Below are 27,241 nucleotides of genomic sequence, written 5' to 3'. Positions count from 1 at the left end.
AACAGTGGGTTATTTTGGGATAATTAGTTTGGAGAATGAACAGAAGAGGCGGCCTGGTAAACAAACAAACCAAGCACAGTCGTTATTTAAATGTTTTTAGGGTCTACGGGTGGGAAAGTTAGCGGATGAGGTTTGAAAGTTACATCAGTAAGAGGCCAAGCAAACAAGTAAACCAAACGCATTAATTCTTTGATTATTCTCTTGGAGAAAAATCAAAACATAGAAAATAGATCTAAGCTGGATTGAAAAGAAGAAAATAATTCACAAAAGCCAACTTCAATGAAGCTGTGACAAGTGTGACAGCAGTGCCGTTGAGAGAATGATGGGCTGTCAAAACTAATTAAAGAAAACCAATCCCAAAAAATTTAACTCACTGGGTTTTTTTTTGGAAAGTTAGGGGATTCGAGCCCGAGTGATCACTGGATGTTTGATAATTGCATTAAATCATAATGAAAACACCTAAAACAGTAATGAATGAGATGATGGATTTTATAAAATGACCACAAATTAGTTGGCGTAAGTTTCATAACAATATGGTACTAAGTCAAAATAACTAATCAGACATAAGAATTTCTATAATAATCGACTCACCAAGCCTAAAAAATGCAACATTAAACAGGAACAGATAGTAAAGAAGAAGGAATCATAATAATTTTCAACACTAAATATACATGAAAATTGACATGGCAGATGAACCACATGCAAGATTTCAATTAAACTTAATTTAATGGGCAGAGAAAGGACTCAGAAAAGAAAGTTCCAATTAGATGATGTAAGGATGGTAATAACAAAGACTAACAAAACTAATAGCAGCACTTTTCTACAAAGCCTGATCATCAGATAGAGTAACGGTATATCAACATATGGGGATAAACCAGTCTCCTCTAACGAGAGAAAATTCCACTCTCCTCCAAGTTGTGATTACTAATTCTGAGGCTATTGAGCACAAGATCAATATAATGCATACTACTCAAAACCTTAAAAAATGGCAGTCAACATGATTTCAGCAGCTTCTTCCCATCACTTGATCAGGCAAAGAGTGCATCAAACATTTTTTTTTTAAGAGTGCCTCAAACATTATTCAAAAGGACGGCTAATATTATATGATGAAGGATTTTTTATCTTTGTAGATGAATATTAGTACAAGGGCTGTTAGAACAATTTTATGGTTCCAATTTTTAAATCTGCAAATCAAAATCAAGGTACATATGCTTAAATGAGCAAAAATGTGATCACTAGCATTTTGATATGCGGTTGTCTCCTACAATTACATCACTGATTCACCATGAAACTGAATTTTTTTATGCATGAGAGATTTCCTATATTAAATGAAAGGAACAACTTTGACCAAGTTTGAGGGCCACAGTCATGCAACCAAAATCGAGGCGAGAACTAGCATTCTTCTCTGAAGAGGATGCATAGTCGCAAGAAACACATACAAAGAAACATTACCATTCTACAACAACAACAACATCAAGATTTTATCCCACTATGTGGGGTCGGCTACATGAATCATTTTTCTCCATTGTGATCTATTAAAACATTACCATTCTACAAGAAGTATAAATTCAATTTTAGACAAAACAAGCATACACACATTGACAGTAGAAATTAGTGTACATCAAGCCGTTACCACAATATTCGAAGTATAATTGTGATGCAGATAGCCTATACCTTCAATATTTGAAGGTCATCCTCTAAAAGCTTGGCATCAGCAGCGAGAAAGACACGTGAAGGACCCCCATCAAGCAGTACTCTAACCAAACCATCCTTAACATAACAAAGTATTTGAATATATCAAAATATCAACTTAAAAACTGTATCAAGAATGGACTTACTATGGATGCCTGAAGGAGCCCAGTAACAACACGATCTCTAAGCGGCTCCATGATCATATCACAAAGCTCGTTCAGAACCTGCGTCAGCCACAACGAAGATTGTAAAAATCTATAAATTTTGGACATTTATTTGAAAGAAAATAAAGTGGCATTTTGCATGAACAAAAAAAAAACAATTATTTGAGCAAATGGAAAGCAAAAGGGCAATTTTTTTACTTCTTTCTAAACAACATCCATTTCAATAGATAATCCACTAAAGTCTACCAGGCTATTATCGATTGCAAGTAATAACTTTCAAAGAAAATACAAGGAGCTAGGGCATTGCCCCCGAAAAGAGGAGAAAAACAAACCTAACATGTCTAAAAATGAACCAACCCTTTGGAATGTAATTCTTTTTAAAAATTTGGCTTCCATTTATATTGATTGCAAAAACCAGTACTTCAACCAACCACATCTCAAATGCCTACATATTTCACTAAACTAAGTTAGGAGATCGTTGTCTTAAGATGTAAATCCTTAGAAGTCCATGAGCCACCAAAAACATAAAATTCCTTAGATCACGTCCTTTAGAATAACTAGATCAGTGGTTGGAAATATAACAGCGTAGGTGCACCTCAACAAAGCTTTGATTCAGTATTCTCTCTCAGCGGATGTAGGAGTTCAACTCAAAATTTTCTAAGAAAGATATGATTTAGCAAGTGAGTACTTGGGATGCAAGTAAACCTAAGCTGATGTGGAATGATAGGAGTTACTTAAGAAATTAAAGAGAGCAATTTAACAAAATATTCCCAAAATAAAGTTATTACTTATAACACGGAATGATCCTCGGAGTTCTTAGTCTTTAACTTTCTTAAGCAAAGAAGAGTGAAGTCGATTAACCAAACAATTCAAGAAAATGCAAAGAGTAATTGTAAAACTACGACAGTAAACAAGAATCCACGATTTAATAATGGGAGCTTTCACCTTTGGAGCCCATACACTCAAATAGTCTAGGCTTTAGCGGAAGAAGAGTCTCCACATTAGAATTGAGGTCACTCCGAGGAAGAAGGAACATAGGATCGTCGTTCTTGGAAAGGTGGCCGGAGTGGTGGAGGAAGATGGTCGTCCAATGATGATCCAACGTCCCTTTGACCTTTGCTCGTCGATCACGTCAACTAAGCTGTATTGGATACGGTCGATGTATTCTTCAACGGTGTCGTCGAAATCAAAGCCCACGTCAAAGAATGGCGATTGGAGGATGTCGATCGTCATGCATAAATCCAAAGTTCCATTTGGGTTCCTCCATACATGGTGAATTGAGAGGAGGGGGAGGAGGTGCCGCTAGGAGAGGTGGGGAGGAGGCTAGGGTCTTGGTAGAAGTTAGGATAGGATGGGGTGTTGAAGAGATTTAATCAAAATCTGAAATTAATTTCAGATTTGAGTAAATTTGGAGGGAGGCTAATTTGAATTTGGATTTGGATTTTTGAATCAAGTGTAACTAATGCATTAAAGTAACATTAATGGGAATTCCTCCCTGGTAGGGCCGGTGGCATGTGGGATGAGAGGAGGAATTAGGGAGATTTAATCACTTTCCAAATGAGTTGGAATAATGTGGGGGGAAAATAATGAGTCATCCAATCAAATTCCATTTGAATTTTGAATTAAAAAAAAACTTCCTTATTTAGACTTTGCAAATAAGGAAAGTTTTTTAATTTTAAATTTTGAATTTCAAAATTCACTAACTCCTTTCTTTGATGCAAGATCTAAATTAAGGGAGAATCATTATGAAGGATGAAATCATCATAACGACTAAGACCAAGGATGATGGCCGGTGGCTAAGGGAGGGGGAAGAGCTTGCCGTCGGGTCTAGGTGGTTTTGGTGGAGGTTGGATTTGAAGTGGGGAAGCTAGGGGTGAAAGGATGTGGGGGATAAGGGGGAGGATATGTGGCTGGCGGCTTGGGGGAAAAGCTATGGCCGGCGGGTGAGGGAAGAAAAGAAGAACGGGGATGAAGGGGGTAGATCACGAGTCACGGACTCTTCCAATGACTGGTGGGTATTGTGCTCGCCCTTACCTCGGGCTCTCTTTTCTCTCTAGTGCACACACAAGATGAAGAAGAAGACAAACAACAAAATTTTATTTAAAATATTCATCATCCTCATACATAAGAAAATGGTCATATATATAGGCCTCAAAATGACAAATAAAACAAAAGACTAGAATACCCCTTGGGCTACAATAGCGACCAACTACCCATAAGGGAAAAAAAGGAAAAACTAAAATAAAATGATCAATACATAAAATGCTAATACAGAAAATGCATCAAAAGTAAAGACTCTCCATCATGGCCATCGATCTTCTGTGTCACCTCTGATAAACACGTCGAAACCTCTTGTCGATGTCCCCATCATTCTCCCCGGGTGGGAGAAAACTCGACCGTGTCGAGTGAGGACTGTGGAAGCTCTCGTATAGCTTTAGAAGGTTTGGATCCAATCTCTGTAGCTCCTCTCGATCAATTCATGTGTCCTCTGTTTCCGGTGTTCTTTTCCAAGAACTAGGCACCTTCGGCGCCCTCCTTCCTTTGTGGAAATAATCTCATCATCTAGAATTGCTTCGATCTTCTCCGTTATGGGTGAGTAAGGTAAATTGGGGAATTGAGCTAGGTTGGGGATCTCACTAGGTGGGGTCACACAAGGCTGATTATGGAGTGAATTTTGGGGGTTAAATTCAAGTCCTTCAAAGGCTACTAGATCTTCTATATTAAATGTAGGATTCATGTTAAAACCTCTAGGGAGGTCCAGTACGTAGGCATTACTATTAACATTTGAGATTATCTTAAACGGTCCAGCGCCTCGAGCATGCAGCTTCTTTAGAGTGCCAGGAGGAAAACGCTCCAGGCAGACCTGTACCATCACGAAGTCTCCAACTTTGAATTCTTTGAACCTTCTTTTGTTATCAGCAATAATTTTATAATTGGTGTTACTTTGTTCAATTTTCTTTTTAATCTCAGTATGTAACTCTCCTGGAGATGAGAAGCAAATGTGGATGCAAGAGACCGGGTGTGCATGATGAATGATAAGAATCATGAGCTCACACAAAAGTTTTAGACAGATAATTTAGGGAGACAACATACTACAAAACACACACACAATATACTAACTCACACAAACACATGGCTAGAAAAAAAGGTGGGCAAGTCACGAAAAGAGGGGGTCTAAAGTGTTCGGTTCTAAGGGAACTGGTGTAGGAGGAGCAATGAAGACATCCTTAGCTATCAGGGCACTTCTATAGGAAGTTTCAGTTAAGGTCGTAGGTAGTCTCCTAGGGTCAACGATGTCATTTAGTAAATTCATCCCATTAGGAGAGAGACGGTCCTTGACAGGGAAGGATAAGAACATAAAAGGCAAAATGAATGAATCAAGAACAAGATAAGAGGATGGGTCCTGACTCACGTCCATAAGGGGATAGCCCAAAGAGTCGCCAATAGGTATGAGACTCCCAAGATGGGGTAGAGTGTCTAGAACAAAAGTGGGAACAACAGTTGGGAAGATGTCAAGAGAGTATGGGCTAACATTGTGTCTAACATTAAGGTTGGTATGAAGAATGGATATATAAGTCCAATCAAGAAAGACACACTCGCTCACACGTAAATCTAGAGGAGCAACTCCTAAAACAGACTCCAATAAAGCAAGAGGAGACTCATTATTCAACTTAGGCTCAGAAACTTTCAAACTCAAATCACTGTCTTCCAAATTCATACTAATATTCTCAATAGGAGGTATAATTAAGTCAAAAACTTTCGAATTTAAGTTCGTGGTGTTCACAGCCAGATCAGCTCCTTTCGAGATCAAGTTAATATCATCCAGGAAAATCTTATCTAAAGAATTATCCTCAAGGAGACTAGGATCAGGGTGGGCTAAGGTGTCGACGTTTAAATGTTCCAACTTTCCTAGCTCAGGGTTTAAGTCCTGCATGGAGTCTAAATCACTCAGTTCAGTTTCATCCTCAAAGAAATCCTCGTTCTCAATAATATCCTTAGTATCCACGAAATGGATGTACTCAGTTTCGGGTTCAGGGGACTTTTTCTTTGTAATGCATTTTTTGGTTAAAATGACACTGGTAGGGTCAAGGACTGGGGAGGCTAAAGGTTGAATGGGATGGCTAGGAGTCGGCCCAAGTGGGGAGTCATATGGGACCGATCCAACAGAAGACCCTATAAAGGGTCGGCCATCAAGGTTAGGTGAAGACCTACAGGGTGGGGCAGCAACCCTGATGTTACTAAAAGATGGGTGGTCTCGACCACAGTAATGTCCACAGTTTGTTCCAACAAAGAAGGTAGGCTGGTGCTCTAGATGGCGGTCACTGGTAGAGGGTCGGTATTTTAAATTAAGTTCTCGCCTCATGTCTTTTCAAGTAGGGTACTCACCGCGAGACTCCTTATGATCTTCCAATCTCATCCAAAATTAAAGAGCCCGACCTTTTAGGTGAGACTTAGCGATGTCAACCTAGTGAGACTCGGGGATATGACGTGATTAAAAATAGTCCTCTAATTGTCTAACACATTCCCTAAAGTAGTAAGGGTTTGAGGAACCATCAAAGGTGGGTAGACTGTAAGGTGACTCTAAGTGAGGTCGTTGAGGCTTAGGCTCAGGTCTAGGTTGATAAGTCGAGTGGTACATCTTCCGACTAGCATAATTGACCAAATGAGGCACGTACTTAGGGTGGGGAGAGTCAACATGTTCCTCCTTTGTGGTGTTAGTTAGAGAGCCTACAAGACTAACTAGGTCATCTAACTTCTTTTGAAATCTAATCGGGTCCATTAAGAAGCGCCAAGTGACACTCAGAGGTGATTGGGTGTAAGGGACATCATTGAGACACTAAGTTAAGCTCACTTAAGCTCATTAAAGGGTGCAGATATTGAATGACAGCAAGCTACACTAGTGGATTAAGTAACCTAAGCACTTAGGAAGGTTGTTAGGTTGAGAACAACACCTAAACACTTAAAGAAACTAGCCTACAGTTCGCTAGATGTGTGCAGGAATGATGTGGACAGCAAACTACAACATGACATAAAGTTGTCTAAGTGTTTTGGAGGGCTTAGAGAGTGTGGAAAGCACTTAAACGCAACGAAATGCTTACTAAAAAGTGACTATCAGCAGCAGGAAATTTCAGGACAGCAAACTAAACAGTGGCTTAAGTCGTCTAGATGTTATGGGGGTACCACTAGGGTGAAGACAGCGCCTAGACACAACATTAAGTTCACTAAAAGGTGCCTAAATGTTGCTGGAACAGTGAGGACAGCAGTTTATATCAAGGATGTAGTTGTCCTACGCACTTAGAATCGATATGGATTTAAGGGCAGCACTAAGACACTAGCTAGAATGACTTAACTCCACTAAATGCGTGCAGGAAATGCAAGGACAGCAATGTAAACAGTGAATAAAATTTAACTACGCAATGATATGCATGCAATATTTAAGCTATAACGAAAGGCTAGACCCTATGATGTTTTTCTAAACATGTCATGCATGCCTACCATGCTCTGATACCAAGATGATGTGGAACGATAGGAGTTACTTAAGAAATTAAAGAGAGCAATTTAGCAAAGTATTCCCAAAATAAAGTTATTACTTATAACACGGAATGATCCTCGGAGTTCTTAGTCTTTAACTTTCTTAGGCAAAGAAGAGCGAAGTCGATTAACTAAACAATTCAAGAAAATGCAAAGAGTAATTGTAAAGCTACGACGGTAAACAAGAATCCACGATTTAATAATGGAAGCTTTCACCTTTGGAGCTCATACGCTCAAATAGTCTAAGCTTTAGCGGAAGAAGAGTCTCCACATTAGAATCGAGGTCACTCCGAGGAAGAAGGAACCTAGGATCGTCGTTCTTGCAAAGGTGGCCGGAGTGGTGGAGGAAGATGGTCGTCCAATGATGATCCAACATCCCTTTGACCTTTGCTCGTCGATCACGTCAACTAAGGTGTATTGGATACAGTCGATGTATTCTTCAACAGTGTCGTCGAAATCAAAGCCCACGTCAAAGAATGGCGATTGGAGGATGTCGACTTGATCTCGATCGTCATGCACAAATCCAAAGTTCCATTCGAGTTCCTCCATACATGGTGAATTGATAAGAAGGGGAGGAGGGACGGCTAGGAGAGGTGGGGAGGAGGCTAGGGTTTGGTAGAAGTTAGGTTAGGATGGGGTGTTGAAGAGATTTAATCAAAATCTGAAATTAATTTCAGATTTGAGTAAATTTGGAGGGAGGCTAATTTGAATTTGGATTTTTGAATCAAGTGTAACTAATGCATTAAAGGGAATTCCTCCCTAGTAGGGCCGGCGGCATGAGAGAGGGAGAGGAGGAATTAGGGAGATTTAATCACTTTCCAAATGAGTTGGAATATTGTGGGGGGAAAATAATGAGTCATCCAATCAAATTCCGTTTGAATTTTGAATTAAAAAAAACTTGCTTATTTAGACTTTGCAAATAAGGAAAGTTTTTGAATTTTAAATTTTGAATTTCAAAATTCACTAACTCCTTTCTTTGATGCAAGATCTAAATTAAGGGAGAATCATTATGAAGGATGAAATCATCATAACGACTAAGACCAAGGATGATGGCCGGTGGCTAAGGGGAGGGGGAAGAGCTTGACGTCGGGTCTAGGTGGTTTTGGTGGAGGTTGGATTTGAAGTGGGGAAGCTAGGGGTGAAAGGATGTGGGGGATAAGGGGGAGGATATGTGGCTGGCAGCTTGGGGGAAAAGCTATGGCCGGCGGGTGAGGGAAGAAAAGAAGAACGGGGATGAAGGGGGTAGACCACGAGTCACGGACTCTTCCAATGACTTTTGGGTATTGTGCTCGCCCTTACCTCGGGCTCTCTCTCTTCTCTCTAGTGCACACACAAGATGAAGAAGAAGACAAACAACAAAATTTTATTCAAAATATTCATCATCCTCATACATAAGAAAATGACCATATATATAGCCCTCAAAATGACAAATAAAACAAAAGACTACAATGCCCCTTGGGCTACAATAGCGACCAACTACCCAGAAGGGAAAAAAACAGAAAAACTGAAATAAAATGATTAATACATAAAATACTAATACAGAAAATGCATCAAAAGTAAAGACTCTCCATCATGGCCATCGATCTCCTGTGTCGTCTCTGATAAACGCGTTGAAACCTCTTGTCGATGTCTTCATCATAAGCAGCATAAACAAAGCATACCAAGCCACTCACAACTAGATTTATTGAGCTAGAAATAACAGAGAAACAAAGAAAGAGAAAGAGAGGTAGTGTTGATCGGCAATAAATTTGGACGAGAAGATTGTTGTAGTTGGAAGCTATTTGATAGTAGGATCCGAGCAAGATTTAACTTAAAATCTACCAAACAACAAAATCAAAATTTTAAATCCTGAATAATCTTAAATTCCTCTCCTTCCTTATTCACACACCGCAATCTCTTCGATGCCTTTGAGCCCCCACCATGATTACCTCACATTTTTTATCCCTTTTTTTTTTTGAAGGGGGGGGGGGGGGGACGCCACAAAATGGTTTTCAAGGGGGATTGTGCTTACCAGGGTTGAAGAGGGACCACAAATAAACTGTAGCTGTGAGGAGGAGGTAGCTAGCCGGTCTGGGAAGCACATGAGTAGGAGCAATTGAGGGCATGGGAGAGATGGTTAGTAGGAAATCGAATGAGCTGTTGTATGTCATGGAGGAAAATAGAGGGAGACAGTTGCAGGGGAAGGGTGTTCAGTGGATTATGAGAAACAAGATCTAGAAACGAGAGCGTGAGCAATATTAATGTTCTTCTCATGTATTTTTTATGTTTCAGATGTAACAATATAGTCCGCTTTGCAAAAAGGACTTAACAATTTTTATTGCAGAATAAACTTCAAAATAGTCCCTCAACTACTCATATTGGCCAAATTAGTCCAGAAGTATAACATTGCTCCAATTTAGTCCTTTGATTATACAAAATTGAAACAACTTATGGACTAAATTGAGATCAATATAGTTGAGAGGCTAAATTACGATCAATTTTATATCAAAATTATAATATGAGAGATCATTTTAGATCAATTTCAAATGGTCAATGACTAAATTAGAACAATGTGATACTTTGGGATTAAATTGGCCACACATGAATAGTCTGGAGACTATTTTGAAATTTTTTTTGTTGTATGTCATCCAATGTTTAAAATTGTGTATTCGGGTATTGAAGCGTTTTTCATTCGTGAGGCGAGGCGTAAGCCTCAAGGCGTTTTGAGGCGTAAGCTTCAAGGCGTTTTGAGGCGTAAGCCTCAAAATCAAAAGATTGCGTAAACATAAAATAATAATTTTTTATATAATAATAAGTGAATGATATAAAACATAAAAAAGCATAAGATATTTGGGTTTTGGAGCAATGTGGAGATCAAAGAGAGGATTTTATGTCATCAATATATCTATGTTAAATACAGAGAATATAGGAAATGGCTGTTCAACTTGAAAAACAAATTTGAAACTCCAATAAAAGAAACATAAAGCAATTTTAAATAATTTTATTTAGATTTTCACAGATTTCAAAAAATATTGAAAAGGTTATCACATTATTTACCAAATCAAAAGATTCCATGAGCAATTCTAGCCTGGATTCTGACACACTAGGCCTGTATAAGTTGCTTATAAAATGCTCCCTCAAATCCCAGAAGATTATCTTCATTCCTGCTAAAAACAAAAGTATGCAGAGACTAAAAAGGAGTAAATATCCATTTAATAAAAACTAAATATATGCTAATGGTTTCTTCATATAACACGACTTCTTAGCCAAATGATATGTGCCACTTCATTTATACTCTACCACTTCATTTATGCTCTATAGTAGTAAATATTAAAGCTTGGATTGAACTGATACAAAGGTGAAGATTTACTGCATCGTAAGTGATGGAATGAGAACTACAACTAGCTTTTAAATTTTCAAATAAGTAATGTCTTGACCAAGCAAAGAAAGCGTTTTTTACTGGAATTGCGCAAAGGCGAGCCTCATATTGCGCAATTTTAAACCATGATGTCATCTTCATTGCATTCGATCAATTTGGGTTTTGGAGCAATGTGGAGATCAAAGAGAGGATTTTATGTCATCAATATATCTATGTTAAATACAGAGAATATAGGAAATGGCTGTTCAACTTGAAAAACAAATTTGAAACTTCAATAAAAGAAACATAAAGCAATTTTAAATAATTTTATTTAGATTTTCACAGATTTCAATAAATATTGAGAAGGTTATCACATTATTTACCAAATCAAAAGATTCCATGAGCAACTCTAGCCTGGATTCTGACACATTAGGCCTGTATAAGTTGCTTATAAAATGCTCCCTCAAATCCCAGAAGATTATCTTCATTCCTGCCAAAAACAAAAGTATGCAGAGACTAAAAAGGAGTAAATATCCATTTAATAAATACTAAATATATGCTAATGGTTTCTTCATATAACACGACTTCTTAGCCAAATGATATGTGCCACTTCATTTATGCTCTACCACTTCATTTATGCTCTATAGTAGTAAATATTAAAGCTTGGATTGAACTGATACAAAGGTGAAGATTTACTGCATCGTAAGTGATGGAATGAGAACTACAACTAGCTTTTAAATTTTCAAATAAGTAATGTCTTGACCAAGCAAAGAAACTAAATGAGAATTAAGATAAGAAAACCATAAAATAAGGGGATCTATGCTCATGTCACTGAAATCTTTGTATGTGATATATAGCATCCAAACCTTCATATTTATTTCATTTCACCCAAACTTTTTGACACCTGCAAATTCCCACACATGTTAAATTCTTCTCACAAAAATAGCATCACACTAAATTCTTTCCAAGATTTCAAACACTTAGTTTAATCATTCTTTCCCCCGCCAGTGCACACCCCACAAGCCATAGGACGATACATATGGGCTGCATCACTACTAGCCACTATTGGATTGTAGTTGGTCATCACCAGTCATCGCACCATTGATGGCCAGCGCCAATAGACCACTATTGACCACTGCCGGACATATGAGGTACGAAGGAATTAACTTCTAAAGTTTATGCACCTTTTGTTATAATTAATGGATGATTAGATGTTGCCACGTCCTGCAGTAAGATTAAACTGCATAAAGTAGGGTGATTTGGGTGGCTTGAGTGTATATGAGGTCTGATATCAAATCAGTTGTATAGAAAATTTTCAGTGACATGTATACGAAATTGAAATACTCCAATAAAATGCAAAAGAAATAAATGTCTTCCCACTTTAATGGGCATAAATTCAAATTGAATTTAATAAAATGGTGTTGATCATGTAATGACTTACCAATGAACTCACAAATTCTATCAATCGCAGCATTCATATCTTTTCTAGAACCATCAAATGCATTTTTTGGGTATGCAAAGCTTCCTGAATTGTCACCGATGGAACGTTCTGAATTCAAAATTGAGAAGCTTAAATGTGACAATAGAAGCACTATAGTAATCAAGATAAAATGTTAAAGGAAGCTCTTCAAAATTTGACAGAAAAGAAAATAAGTAAAAAAATAAAATAAGAATAGAAGACAGCATCTTTGCAAATGGGACTGTCAAAAAAAAAATCATACAAACAAATGTTTCTGCATACAATTACTACTAATTCCAGAAAGAGGCTGATAGAGTAGCTACAAGATGAGAGGGAAGAGAAACGACCACTGAGAGGTGAAAATCCAGTGCAAGAAACGAGAACTCAATGAGAGAATAATAAAGAAATTGAAGTATATATAATATCATTCAATAATTCATTGATTTATTACAAAAAAATTTACCTTATTTATACAAATAGGGATAACAAATAATAAGATAATTTTAAATAAATTATCTTATCACAATCCCAATAATCATCCCAAAAGGATAGTTATAAATAAATTCAAAATACTAATGAAAATAAATTTAACCTACACTGCATCAATTCCCCTAGGTTGAAAAAACTCTTCTCCAAAGGAATTGGAATATTGTTGGATGAAAATTTGAAACACAACAACTATACTAACATCCATACAATATTTATTCCTAAGCAGACAGCTAATGGAAAATTTAAGTTGAAGTAGAGAGACGAATGGAAAATGCATCTAGCGCTAAAGAGATGAAAGGGAAAATATCCCAAATCATGAATTGCAGTAGAAGAGCATTGCTATAAATAATCCAGAACATCAACAAAACTCAACACAGATAACTCTAGACGCCTAAAAATCTTCATGCTACTAATTGAATTGACTCAAATTCAAATTTATTGTTAAGTAAATGAAACAAACATTTTTTTTAATTAACTTTAAGTGGATTTGCAGGTGCTGTTAAAGTGTAATAGGGTTTACAAATGTGAACTGAGATCCAGTTTGAACACATGGTGTGGATAAACAAAGCGAGCGAGAGTAATCAAAAGATGCAGCTTATGCAGCAATGATGAAAGCTAATAACGAGTGAATGCAAGGAAATGGGCAACAACTGTGAGTTACAAGTGAAAACTTTATGCGATCCATGCAAAGATTGAGGAGGCTAATAGCAAGTGAATTCAAGGACACGAGCTATAAATGCAAGTTGGGAGTGGAGAGTATTGAAGCTTAGCAAGAAAAGAAAGTGTCAAATGCACAGGACGTGACCAAGTGGCAAGCTTGAAAATTTGTAAGGGATCACATAGTAGAATTGAAACAGCGAGCCAAGGTGAAAACTACATCTTTGTGAAGGCAATCAAGCCACAATGGTGCGCATGAGAGAGCAAGCACATGAGAATTGGGTCCAATCATAATGACGGGCTTGCACACGCCGCACGGGAGAGTTGGTTGGGTTCCTAATGAATCAAGCATGAGGCATGAAGTCTATGCGCTAGAGTAAGGATGACAAAGTAGGAGGCGATTTTAGGAGGGGCAAAATGCTAAAGCGGTGGGGGCCCATGCAGTGAGGAAGGGTGGTGGTTGTCAAAGAAAATGAAGATATTGACCCACGCGAATATCACATTACAATTATTGTAACAAAGAAAGAACTATGGAAAGTGAGCGTCTGTAGTCATGGAATTGAAGCAAGGAAATGAATCAAGAACCAATGCATTAGGCTCAAATACCAATTGATAACATGTAGTAACATGAAAGAGCCAAGGGGAATAAATACTGAAAATAGAGACCTGAGGGCAAGAGAAGGAGCAGAGCAAGAGTGGGTAATAAGAACTAAGAATGAAAGGTAGTCCCTATAAAATGATAATTTTCAATTAATAATTTATTAATTTATTACAAGCAGAATTATCTTATTTATAGAAATATGAATAACAAGAAGGTGGAATCTAAGCTAAATTCAATCCTATTCTATCCGAACTATCCAAATCGCTTTCCAAAAGGATAATTTCACATAAATTCCAAACACTAATGAAAATAAAACTAAACCTAAGCTGAATCAGAATATGCATTGTTCGAAGAAATCACCACAGCACTTTTAAAAGGCATCTATTGTCCTTCTGCTTACCTCTGTTTCATTCCCATTCCTACAGCTAACATTTAACATTAGCAGTAAGTCAAACAAATGACATGTTTAACAGATAACTGTCCATTGGACTGCTAGAGGCCTCAACATCTTTGGCTGTCTGAACAAGTAAATTGATATGTAAAACATTGGGTAATGAAATCTCTCATTAGCCTACTACAAATAGTGAGCACAAGGCTCAAGCTGACATAAAAAACTGAACATTTACGTTCCCAACTACCATGTACACTGGTCCTTTCAAGAGACTTGGCAGTATTGCAAGGTTTCACCCATTTACTGTCACTCCTTATATTAATTCTAGTTTAATTCATTGAGGGATCAGTGTTCCCGAAAACCTTAGATGCCATTAACACAAAAAGTATTTTAGTCAGATGATGAAGGGTCAACAAATAATAAGCACAATAAATATACTGTAACCCATGGAACTAAATTTTGCCCATGAGATGAAAGCAAATAGTCTTCCAAAAAAAGGATATAATACTGTTCCAACTGTTTTTTTAATACCCTTAATAAAATATGGTGAACGCTAAGACAGAAGAGGAGGGTAGCTAACTTCCCTTCAAATTCCAAAATAATACATTTGATGCCAACATGATATAGGCAGAAACATTAAAAAACATGGACAGAATATATTTAATAAACTAGCAAAAACACTCAGAAGAGGGTGATTGGAGAAGTGAGAAAGAACAAGGAAGAGACTGTAAACCCAGAAAATAAGAAACCAAGCAGAGACACATACTAGTGTTAAAACTCTCATGCTTCTTCCTGGTCCAACGCTCTTGAATGCTATCTTCCAATTTGTTTAATTCCATGACTGCATACTGTTTAAATTGTCAAACATCTCATAATACATTATAAATTATAACCATTCATAATAAAAAATATCGTAAAAGCATATCACCAGAAAGATGCAAGGACTTTCTAGAAGTGATTTAGATGATTTTCGTCCCATACAAACAAATTGCCCTCTTCAAATTTTCTTATTGCTATGTTTGCAACAAAAAAATTGTAATTAGTAAATGAATTTTCTGCATAACCTCAGAAAGTGCGATGCCATTTCATGAAATGTGTTGCCACTTGGAGAAGCATGCCATTATTTTTAGAAGCATGTAGCTGCCCCAAAAATGTTCAATTAACTTAAAAATAAGAAAATGCAATAAATAATGTATGCTGAAAAAATGTGCAAACACGCTAAGTAGATACACCAATAAATGTGCCAGTGTATTGCGTAGGCCCACCAAGAACGTGCAAGTTCATCTAAAAATATGTGAAAGCTCCATGTAATTGAACCGAAAAGCATGCTAGAACATCGTGCAAGCTCTTCAAAAGAAGTACACACCATTTAAATAGCAAGAAAAAATCCCATGTGCACTAACAAACGCACCAAATGCTTGAGTACAAAGTCTGATAATATAACGCAAGGATAAAATCAATGTGAAATAAAATCATATTTTTGAATTGAAGTAACCGCATGTGCTCCGACCAATTTATCAAATCCCTAAATTAGAGGTCTGAGAATGTTGATAGATTAAGACGAACTAAATTCAAATTTATTCAACCTCAAAATGCGTACAAATCTTTTGAAATGCTATGATTCAAACTCTCTTTAAAATTCAACTGGCAAAGCATAAATATTATACGCACGCTAACAAGCTAACTGCATTATTTACGAGGTAGAATCATAAGCCCCACATTTCGAATCTGATCATCCTTGCAAGCAGAAAAACTGACAAAACTAAAATTTTACATTTCTTATTGCTATGTTTGCAATAAAAAAATTGTAATTAGTATGATTCAAACTCTCTTTAAAATTCAACTGGCAAAGCATAAATATTATACGCACGCTAACAAGCTAACTGCATTATTTACGAGGTAGAATCATAAGCCCCACATTTCGAATCTGATCATCCTTGCAAGCAGAAAAACTGACAAAACTAAAATTTTACAGAAGATACCTGAATAGTAGACATAAATAATTCACTATAAATTATTTCCTCGCAAATGAATATATAACTATTAAATCAACAAAGATATTTGGTTTTACATTTGTATCAGGCCTTCAGTACCTTTTACAAGAAAAATTCATTACAAAATACAAATTCTTGTAGCAACATTGCCTACACGGTGATTTATGATGCTAATTTTGAAAGCAAACCTCAGGAAAAGTTGATAAGGTTCCAATAAAGAATAATATATTCAAAAACCTTGTTAATGGTCACGTTGAAAAAAAAAAATCTCAATTGGAGAGATTCATTCTCGAAATCTAATTTTCTTATTATAAATATAAGTGTCTTCAATGCCACCCAGACTATGGACTCATTTAAACAGAGTCTCTTTTCAAAACTCAAACTTTCATGTTACAAATATACTAACTTCAAATGATTTCAAATAACTCGACGATGGATGTGTTGATATTGAATCTCAATTAGAGGTGACTATCTTCTGAAACATCCACAATCCTAATATAAAGAATTTTAGGGCCGCACCTACAAAAAAATATGAAAGCTCAATAAAATTACAAAAAAAAATCCTAAAAAATATACCAAGTGAAATCTATATCAATATTTTAAAGTAAAATTTATCCATCATCAGCATATATTTGTCGAGTGATAATTTTTTTTTTTTTTAAAAAGCAAAGTTATAAAGAGCAAATATTTTATCAAGTGTATTACTACGATTCATTCTAAAAACATTTCATTAGTAAGGACATGACATGTATCCTCAAATCAGTGGTTTTGCTAACAAATATCACCACAAATGAATTGTTACGATCGATGCCCTTTGATATAATAATGTTGCTACACAAAGGAACCATTAAATTACGATCACTGTTAGAGCTCACAAGTTCTCCAATGGCTATGAAAATCCTTAATAAATAAACTACAAGATTTTTTATATGAAACGACTCATGGATGCTAACAAGGTTCCTTCAGTCAAATTAGGTAAAGTGTCTCTCTGACTAGTTAGATTATAGGCTATGAAAATCCAAGATGACGAAACATGAAATCTTAATTGTGCACTCATCATTCCCCCCACCATTCTCTTTAAGTGCAACATATAAATTTCAAATCCCAATACTAAATATGCTAGTACCATACACTTATACTTAATATATGTATATTTAACAACTAATCTAAATTAAAAAAAAAAAAATTGCTTGTTATCTGAAGAGGTAATTAACCATAAGGACCTGAGTCAACAGGAAACTAAAACCAGATTATAAGTACTATTAAAATGAGGTCAAAATCTCTAGCTGATGTCATATCTTAAATCTAAAATACCTTCTAAAATTTGACCCGAAACTTCTCCAAAACTCTCCCAACAAAGGGCACGAGGAACAAATTTTGGAAGCCCAAACTAACTTCCTTACACTTTTTGAAATAATCTATAATAAACCTCCTTATTTTATTCATTATATTCACCAAAAATAGTTTTTTCCTTATGTTGACCCCTACAGCAAAAAAAAAAAAAGAGAAAGAAAAAAAAATCAAATCCTTACCTGCTCACTGCTCTCCCACGTCGCTCCCCATGTCGAGCCGTTCGTCGTACGTCGAAGCCACGATCAAGGTCATTTCTCCCACGTCGCACGATCTCCTCCTCGCGTCGATAAAGGACCAAGGGAATGAGGCCTTCGGCCTCTACACACGCTCGCTCCGTTCCCTCTCGTTCTGCTTTGCCTCTCTGACGCCTTCCCTTTTCTAACCAATCGGAAGTTACGACATTAGGATCGGAAGCAACGACGGGAGTCGCCCTCTGTGAAGACAACTTCCTTCTCCGGCTCCTCCCTCCGATCTTCTCACCCGACCGAACCCAGCAATCGAGCTCCCCTCTCCTCCGCCTCTTCCGAGCCAAGCCCGATCTCCTTATTAATTATGATTAATTAAGTTTAATCATAATTAATTATATTATTTTTTAATTAATAATTGTTAATCATGATTAATTATAATTAATTAAATCTAATTATTATTAATTATAATTAACTAAGATTAATAAAAATGGAATGCTCGTACCCTCTTCCGCCTCGATCCACCGCCGGTCCCGAAGATATAATTTCTAAACTCAGATTTCTGTTCCCGATGCTTGCAACGCGGCAAATGACCACCTATGCACGCTTTTATCTAGCGTGGTAGGAGGGAATTCGTTGCGATGCTTGCGACGGGGCGGGTAATCACAAACTCCATTTTCGGCGTTAGTGTCGGACCGGAAAACCAACTCATGCACGCTTTTCTCTAGCGTGGTGGGAAGGGAACCCGGTGCGATGCCTATGGCGAGAAGGGGTCAAATATAAACTGCTCATTTTCGAACCGATGCCCGAAGACCCACGCACGCCTTTCTCTGGCGTGGTGGGGGAATAAAGATTTTACGACCGCGGTGTCCTCGAAAGAGGGCACCTACCGTGCACACTTTTCTCTAGCGTGGCGGGAGGCCCAGTTTTTCCGTAGTTTTCTCCTAAACGAGGGAGGCGCCGGGAGGCTGCCGAAATTTCGGGTGAATGTACGATCACACTTAGACTTTTGAACTCAAAGGAACGAGAAGTAGAATTCAGATGAACAAGAACAGGGGACTTGTGGATTGTGGACCTGGACTATTGAACAAACCTCAAAATGACTAATTAAAGGTCAAATTCAGATAAAAGAATTGGAACCCAAATTCAAGTCAATCTGAACATGAAAATGAACCTGCAAATACTCCGGAAGACTTTGAATAATCATTTGAACATACATTCGGACTCAAATTCAAAGGAACTGAGTGGGGAGCACACTAAAATTTGAACAAGACTCGGACTGTAGGGGACTTGAGTAAAAGCTTGAACCTTCAAGAACACAAAGGGACTCAATCTTGCATCTGGTCTGGACAAAGACTCAGAACTCGTACTCGAACTCAGACCATACGACATTAAGCGAGGATTTGTAAACTTAATGAATTCGAGTTTGAATGAAATTGAACTTGGATTCAGTACATGCAAAGGTCGAAACTTGGATCACACACGAGGAAACTTAAATTACAAGACCTCGATGCGCGAACTCATACGACAATCCCTATAAATGCCTGTTGATTGAGATGGCAATACAGGAGATCAATAGTGGAGGTCCGTCCTCTACAAGGAAATACAATCCTCAAACCACCTGAGATTGGTGACAGGTGGGCATGATGTAGGCAACAATGGGTCTCCTACGAACAGTTTCAGGAGCTCGTAGTGGCTGCAACGGGTTCCCGCAAATATGTACAAGTCGCTTGTGGATAACAACAGTGGGCATATCGTAAGCATATCAAACCACTGTGGGCACAAGTACAAGTATCTCCTACGACGATCCCTACAAGGTCAAATAAGTACAATCAAACCACCCGAGATTGGTGAAAGAGTGGATATGATGCAGAAAGAATGAATCTCCTGCAAACATTTTCTAGAAGCTCGTAGTGGATACAACCGGTCCCCTGCAAATGACTACAAACCACTTGTGGATAACAACAGTGAGAACCTCGTAAGCATAGCGAACCACTGTGGACACAAGTATTGATATCACCTACGATAGTGATGGTCAAAATCTACAAGTACACCGGGTACAAAGGCAGACCGATGTACGAAAAGTACTCCCTTGCATAATCAGAAAGGAAGTTTGAACAAATTATAACCAACTTCCTGGTGTTCCAAAGTCTCTTCTTAGTTCTATACTCGAGAAGAAAACAATCCCAACATCCACAAACACCGGGAATAACAAACCCATTATACTGATCATCTTAAAAAAGAGTTCTCTACAAAGCAACAAATTTCAAAATTCAGAAAGTCCTTCCCCGGTGATTGAGAAAGGGGAGTCAATGTCAAGATGAGGAAATACCTCATAACATCCAAATAACCACGCCACCGAATCTGCAGCACTGATACAAGCAGACAGAAGGCGTCTACAACCTACAACGCCACGCCACCGGATCTGCAACACTTATGCAAGCAGACATAAGGCATCCACAACTACAACGCCACGCCACCGGATCTGCAACACATATACAAGCAAACAGAAGGCGTCTACGATCTACAACTCACCGCCACCGGATCCGCAACACTCGTACTAGCAGACAGAAGGCATCTATAAATACTTTCAAAATACCCCTGCACGTGCACTATAAACTGTATACACATAGGTACACTAAAGGGGTATATAAAAATCACCCGCATAGGCCCTGGCGAGCGTGTTATTGGTACATACGTGATGTCTAGGAATGTTGCGCGGGTTGACAAGTGAATTCAGGTTCGAACCTGATCCTTCTATACCGATCAACAGAAGTCGACAAGGTTCAAACCTTCAAACAAAAAATATACGGTTGTAGTGACCGGTGTATTGATTTAAGTACATTCATATTAGGCCTTCAAGGCCTAAAATCAAAAGAATTCACTGAAAGGCACGAAGCCTACGAGAAGCCCGATCCTCCTAAGCAAGCAAATAGGAGTAGACAGGGCTCGAATCATTGGATAAATATGCGGTCACGAAGTCGACTGGAATATTTATCTTATACATTCATATTAGGCCTTCAAGGCCTACAATCAAAAGAATTCACTAAACAAAAGTCATGAAGCCTACGAAACCCGATCCTCCTAAGCTGGTGAATAGGAGTGTACAGGATTCAAACTCTCAGATAAATATACGGTCACGAAGTCGACCGGAATATTTATCTTATACATTCATATTCGACTTTCAAGACCTTCAATAAAGAAAATTCATAAACAAAGGCACAAAGCCTACAAGAAACCCGATCCTCGGTCAATAGCTTGGTCGAGTTGACAAGGTTCAATACATAAAGAGAAATGACCCCGAACACCCTGATGATGGCCGTGTTGAATGATGATCTCAACCGGAGGGGTTAATTTCAGGCATTTTTAAAGGCCTCCCAAAAGTCCAAAATTCCACAAATCTCAAATTCCAAGATATTTAAATTCGAAGTCAAACCATCAATCACTCAAAGCAAAATCCATCCACCCTCCGCAACAGTTTGCTGGGGTGGACAAATCAAAATTTACTTCTGCTCATAAAGAGCCAAATGTCTAGTCAAAAATATCACTAGGATCCATTCTCAAACAAATCTCCTGCCAGTAACGACATGGTACGTGTCCTCTAACCGGCGATTTGGCCGCCAAATGGCACCGCAGGATAAACGATTATGACAACCCGGGGCCCTCTGAACCGAGTGGTTTTGCCGCCAAATGGCACCACGATATACCGGTTATGGCCAGAGCCAATACGCTCCTTAGTGGCATCAAATCCTTGAGATATGAATCAATAGGATATGATCGATAGGGCACAAAGCCCTCTGTCAGCTAAGGTGGATTCAAATTTGTCCCCTTAGACAAACATTCAACCCAACAAAGGGAACGAGGAACAAATTTTGGAAGCCCATACTAACTTCCTTACACTTTTTGAAATAATCTATAATAAACTTCCTTATTTTATTCATTATATTCACCGAAAATAGTTTTTTCCTTACAATAATATCAAGCTTTTATCACACTATGTGGGGTTGGCTATATGAATCTTTTTTCTCCATTTTGTCATGTTAAGAGTCAAATTCTCATTTAAATCTAATAAAGAAATGTCATTTCTAATATTTTCTAACCAAGTCTTTTTAGGTCAAGCGATATAGTGCACTAGTGTTGGCATGGTCGCACTCGTATTAGCATAATCCTTAAAATTCAAATTTAATAAATTTCAAATTAGCATTTCAATCTTTCTTATTTTCTTCACCTTTAAATAAGGTACAATTATATTCGATTCTAATGCATCTAATTTGATCGAAGTGACTAGATCATTATCACTTTTCTTAACTATTGCATATATGTCATTTTTTTCCTTCCCCAACGCCAATCTTATCGTATAAATCATCAAATATTGTAACTTTTGCTTTGCTCACTACATTCTTTAATAGATTTCTAGTTTTATAATAATTATTATAAGTCAAGTTTTACCATTTTTATCACTAGTAAAAGCATATTACTCTTTGTAATAACATTTTGTGCCTGCTCACTCCACCACCAAGCATCCTCCATCAATATACAATTTATTTCTAAACTTCTAAATTTGCTATGACAATCTTCTTAATAGAACTAGATTATCATAAATCAAGAATAGCTCACTACATTCTTAATAATTTCTCACCATTCAAATTCCACCATCTTATTTTACAATTATTTCTTTTGAATGCTTTTTTACACTTTAAGTCGTGCATTCATAACTATCACTCCATTATAAGTTGAAAAACCCTCTCCTGGAATCATCTTATGAAATTTGCAAAAAATTATTTTCCTGGACTTATAAGTAAAAAAGAAATTCATTTGTAACTTACTAGTTCCACTTTTGCAAGCTCTTATGTTTGCTACTGCTAAATCATTGGCACATATAAAAGTATAGCTTCTCCCATTACATTTTTTTTTCCATGCCCACCATGAATTCTCTCATAGCTAATCCTGCTAGAATGTGTTCATTTAAGTCACCTCCAACAAACATTATTTCTTCCACAATTAAACATTATATTAGTTTATCAGATTTTCACAAAACCTAATTTTAAAACTATCTACTAATACAACTTGAGGAGCATATACAATAATCATGTCCTCAGATAATTATATTAATAGCAATCACTACTATCCCATCCAAATTAATACTATTAATCATTTTAAAATATAATAACTTATAATCTTCCCATATGATTTTGAATATTTCCATCTTCCATATAGTTTGTTGTAAACAAATAAAATTTATTTCCTTCAAATAACCACCAATTCGTAGTTTTTGCATTCAAAGTCATTGAATTTCATGTAGCCAATTGAATGCCAACCCTAGACAAAGTCACTATTACCTTTTACAACAATTGAGTTAAATTATGAAGCATCACTTGGGTTTAATATCCTGGCCAAACCTCAACTTCTTTCACCAAAATCAGATTCGAAATGATATCCTAACAAATCATGGTCTACTTCTTATCACGATTGGCACTTCTAGGAGATTGGTGTTGGGATCGGGCAGGTCTCTTTGCAGGAAAGAGGTCAGGCTGTCATGCAAGTTGGACGTTGGGTTGATTGGCACAGTCGGTCAAGTCAAACAGGGTGAGAGCTTTTCGTCGAGTTGGAGTGGGAAGATAATAACGTGCAAAGATGATGAGCTGCATTGGCATCAAACAGGTAAGAATGTGTATTTTTTATTTTTTTTTTATTATATTATTAATATTAATATTAATAATATTATTATTATTACAAAGATAATAACGTAAAATCAAAAATTCATTTTGCCTCAATTTACGTGCGTCGTCACCCGAGATCCGCACCGATTATCCCAAGCAAATTATGTTGAGCGAAATTATAGTATCCTTAAGTGGCACAGACATTCCGAGCGCAACAGCAATGTCTATTTTGCGATCGGACATCTATTGGGAGGAGTCGCGAGTCATTTGCGAGTTTCGGTCGCCAATTTCAATCATTTACATCTGATTTGTTTGCAATGGACTCCCTCTTGGGTAAATTCAATGCTCCGATCGCAACAACGCGGTCCATTTAGCGATCAGAGATCGTTTGACCATTAAGTGACGTGTCACGCTACCGACTGTCGCTTGAGTTGTTGATTTTGCTCTTTGTGTGTGCAATTTTTTTTCTTTAATACATGGGTCGACACATCCACAATGAATCCGGCCCAAGTAAACCACCCAAACAGAAGGAAGGAAATACTCGCAGATTTAGTGCCAGATAAATGCACATACATATGCCAATTAGTTTTCTAGCCAAAGTGAATCTATCTTATTAATCATTGCTAAAGCATAAGAAATGATCTGCATTACGAATAAACAATTTCCATGAAATTCAATGATAAATTGCCAAAGCTGTAACATGTTTGAGACTCAGTTTCAAATGCATACATGATAAAACACTTAAATAACTGCAGAGTTTGAAAGTGAAATGTTGCTCAGAGAAATGAACTGTACAAGTTCATTTAAGTTTTTTTACAACAACATCAAAATAGAATTTCAAGGAGACACATGCACATAACTACTAAATAGTTAATGTAGGCATTCTTACTTATATCCCAAACATGAACCCAAACCAATGGGTACTTCGGGGTGAAAATGTTCAATATTTTGTATCAAAGGCATAGGTTTCCTATATAAATCTTCTTACTTACCACTATCATATGTGATGCAAGATTCCAATTCATGCACATATCTCTACACAAAATGAAACTTAAAAAGAGGATCGAAAAGTAAGTTTGCAGCAATCCAGAAGATATTCCACAAATGCATGTGCCCAAATTCATAACGGCATAAAGAGGGGCAAAAAGAAACAATGAGCTGGAAAGCAGATGCCAGATCATGCCATGCCTAGAACACTGACAAAAACAGTGTTTGTGCCCCAATACAAAAAGAGTAAAATCAGTCCACAAGGATCCTACCAATTCAGGGGTTTGGGGAATGATTAGGTACAACAATAAGCTTTGCTTTTAGCAGACAGATTGTTTCCATTATCTCATTCAGCGTTCTTGTACAAAATTTTTAATTTTTGTACTAAAAAATTGTTTTACGAAGCAGCAATAAAGTCGTCCCAAACGATGCCTAAATCAATGACCAAAAAGGGGTAGACCAACCATTGGACACAGGCCCACCCTCAACATTGTCCAAAAAACATGGTTCTACATCGTAGCCTTATCACAACACTCATCAATTGACATGCAACCTAAAATTACACTGAAAATATACTGTAGCAAAATTACAAAATGTAACTAGGCCAACAAGTAGTATTTGTCTCCTAAAAAACACTGCCATCATCAATATTCTACCAAGTACATACCATTTCAGTGAAAAATCATTACATTATCTACATTAGCCTCATCCCAACGACTTTAGTCATTACATTATCTACATTAGCCTCATCCCAACAACTTTAGTCAGTTTTATGAATCTTTATTTTCTATTCATTTATGATCAACACATCTTGCCTTATTAAATTTATTTTAAACAAATTATTTTAAAAATTTAAAAGAAAATTAGTATTCGAAAAAAAAAATGAATGCTAATGTGCTAGGCTATCAAGGAAAGTCCCAAAAAAAACTTACATAAAGGGTATTCAATCGTACACACAGATTTTTTGTTGTTAGTCGATTAATTTGATTGGAATTTTTATCATTTGTTGACTTCACGTCTGTAACTTCTTTCCTCACAAAGGCCTTTATTCCAATTTCCCTTTTGTATCGAGTGAGGACAGGTACAGGAGGTATCAAATCTTCTTTATCAACTGCAAATATCAATAATAACGACCAAATAAGTTTTTAAATAAAAAAAAAGGTCAGGCAAACAAAACTCTAATGGAAATTGAAAACAGATGCAATCATTTAAAAAGAAAATTAGACCAAACCAAGGAGACAAGATTAAACAAAACCTCAATAAATATATAAACTAAAAATATATATATTGTTGGCTTACTAGATGGTATTGACATATCAAGGACTCCTTACACTGGAAGATGAGAATATATTTTTAACATTCTCATTATTAGGAGTATTATTCTATTTCATATGTTTCCTTACTATTTCCTCCTATAGGCTTAGTTATAAGACCAGCATATTCAATCAATAACACAAAAAACATCCCCTTTCCTCTCAGCATGATACCAGAGCAGGAAAATCTAGCCATAATCTCAATTGATCTCGTGCAAAAACTAAGTCCTGTCCGGCTCCCATACAACATAGGGCAACCCTTGCGCACCCACATTTTCTCTATTGTGCTCCCAGTTGCTGCTCTCACTTGTCACTTGCTAGCTCCACTACATGCACGCAATAGATGGCAATCCTTGCACCTATACCCATTCTTCTCACGTATATCAACAAAGGATGCCGCACTACCTTGCATGCTGGCTTTGCCTGTTGCTTGTCTTACATTCAACTCTGCGCCTTAATAATTGGTGGGGGCAAGAAATATAGGGGAGCCTATACCCCTTGCCCACACAAAAGAGATGAGCCACCCGGACACCCGCTAATTCACGAAAGATAAAGACTAAGATGAGGAAGAACAAACTCTTACATTTCAAATCTAAGACCGACTTAGAAATTAAAAACACAAAATTACGACTTACAAAATCGACTCGAAATTAAAGGACACCCTAAAGTTGCTTCACTTAGAGAAGAAGGATACAGATGAAGCGGCACATGCGGAGAGACGAAGAGATTAGAAACCAAGACGAAAGGCTGGAAAAAGCTCGCAAGATTTCCGGAGGGGATGAGAAGAAGAAGTGGTGATGTAGACAAAGGGGGGGGGGTCAACTCAGGTCCAAAATAAATCAATTTTGGCCTCCCTCAAGTTTACAAGTTCAATCAATTTGAGCTGAAATTTTAGCTCATTTATGAGCTGGTCTTTAGTTCATTTATTGAACTAAAGGTTAGCTCATTATGAGCTGGTTTTTAGTTCATTTATGGAGCTAAAAATTAGCTCATTATTTATTTAATCTTGTCGAGAGTTTTGTGAGTCTTGTAAGTCTTTCATTTTTATAATATTAAAGTTTGTTTTAAGCATTTTATGTCTTTATTTTGTATCTAGAAAGGTTGTATTTTTTGCTCGCATCATTTGGTATCAGAGCAAGTTAGGAAGTCCTAGAGTTTGGTTGTCAAATTGAATTGTTAAGTCTGAGTCTGTCAAGTTTTGTTTTAGTTTGTCAAGTCAAGTCTTGTCGTGTAAGTCTTGTTGTGAGAGTTGTGTGAGTCTTGCTGTGTCAGTCTTGTAAGTCAAGTCAAGTCTTATTTGTGAGTCAGTTTGTCAGGAAAAATCTTGCGAGTCGTGTGTGTCTTGATGTCATATTAGTTTTGTTTTGAGTCATGTTGAGTCTTGGTGTCTCTTGGTGCAATGCCTTCAGAACAAAGCTAACTCATCG

The 27,241-nt window shown here is 37.1% G+C and overlaps 1 protein-coding gene across 1 annotated transcript in view; it reads right to left on the bottom strand.

Annotated features, from left to right (window-relative positions):
• Positions 1–27,241, bottom strand: part of LOC110110735 (protein unc-13 homolog) — an 83,751-nt gene that overhangs the window by 10,955 nt on the left and 45,555 nt on the right. The window contains exons 21-25 of the mRNA XM_020842340.2: positions 15,089–15,170; positions 12,167–12,274; positions 11,109–11,215; positions 1,839–1,916; positions 1,675–1,770 (exon numbers count right to left, since the gene is read on the bottom strand). Of these exons, the coding sequence (XP_020697999.1) occupies positions 1,675–1,770; positions 1,839–1,916; positions 11,109–11,215; positions 12,167–12,274; positions 15,089–15,170 (471 nt within the window). The remainder of the gene's footprint in view (positions 1–1,674; positions 1,771–1,838; positions 1,917–11,108; positions 11,216–12,166; positions 12,275–15,088; positions 15,171–27,241) is intronic.

Source organism: Dendrobium catenatum, unplaced genomic scaffold (genome assembly GCF_001605985.2).
Source record: "Dendrobium catenatum unplaced genomic scaffold, ASM160598v2 fragScaff_scaffold_334, whole genome shotgun sequence".
Taxonomy (NCBI): domain Eukaryota; kingdom Viridiplantae; phylum Streptophyta; class Magnoliopsida; order Asparagales; family Orchidaceae; genus Dendrobium; species Dendrobium catenatum.
This window is presented reverse-complemented; position numbering and strand designations above follow the sequence as displayed.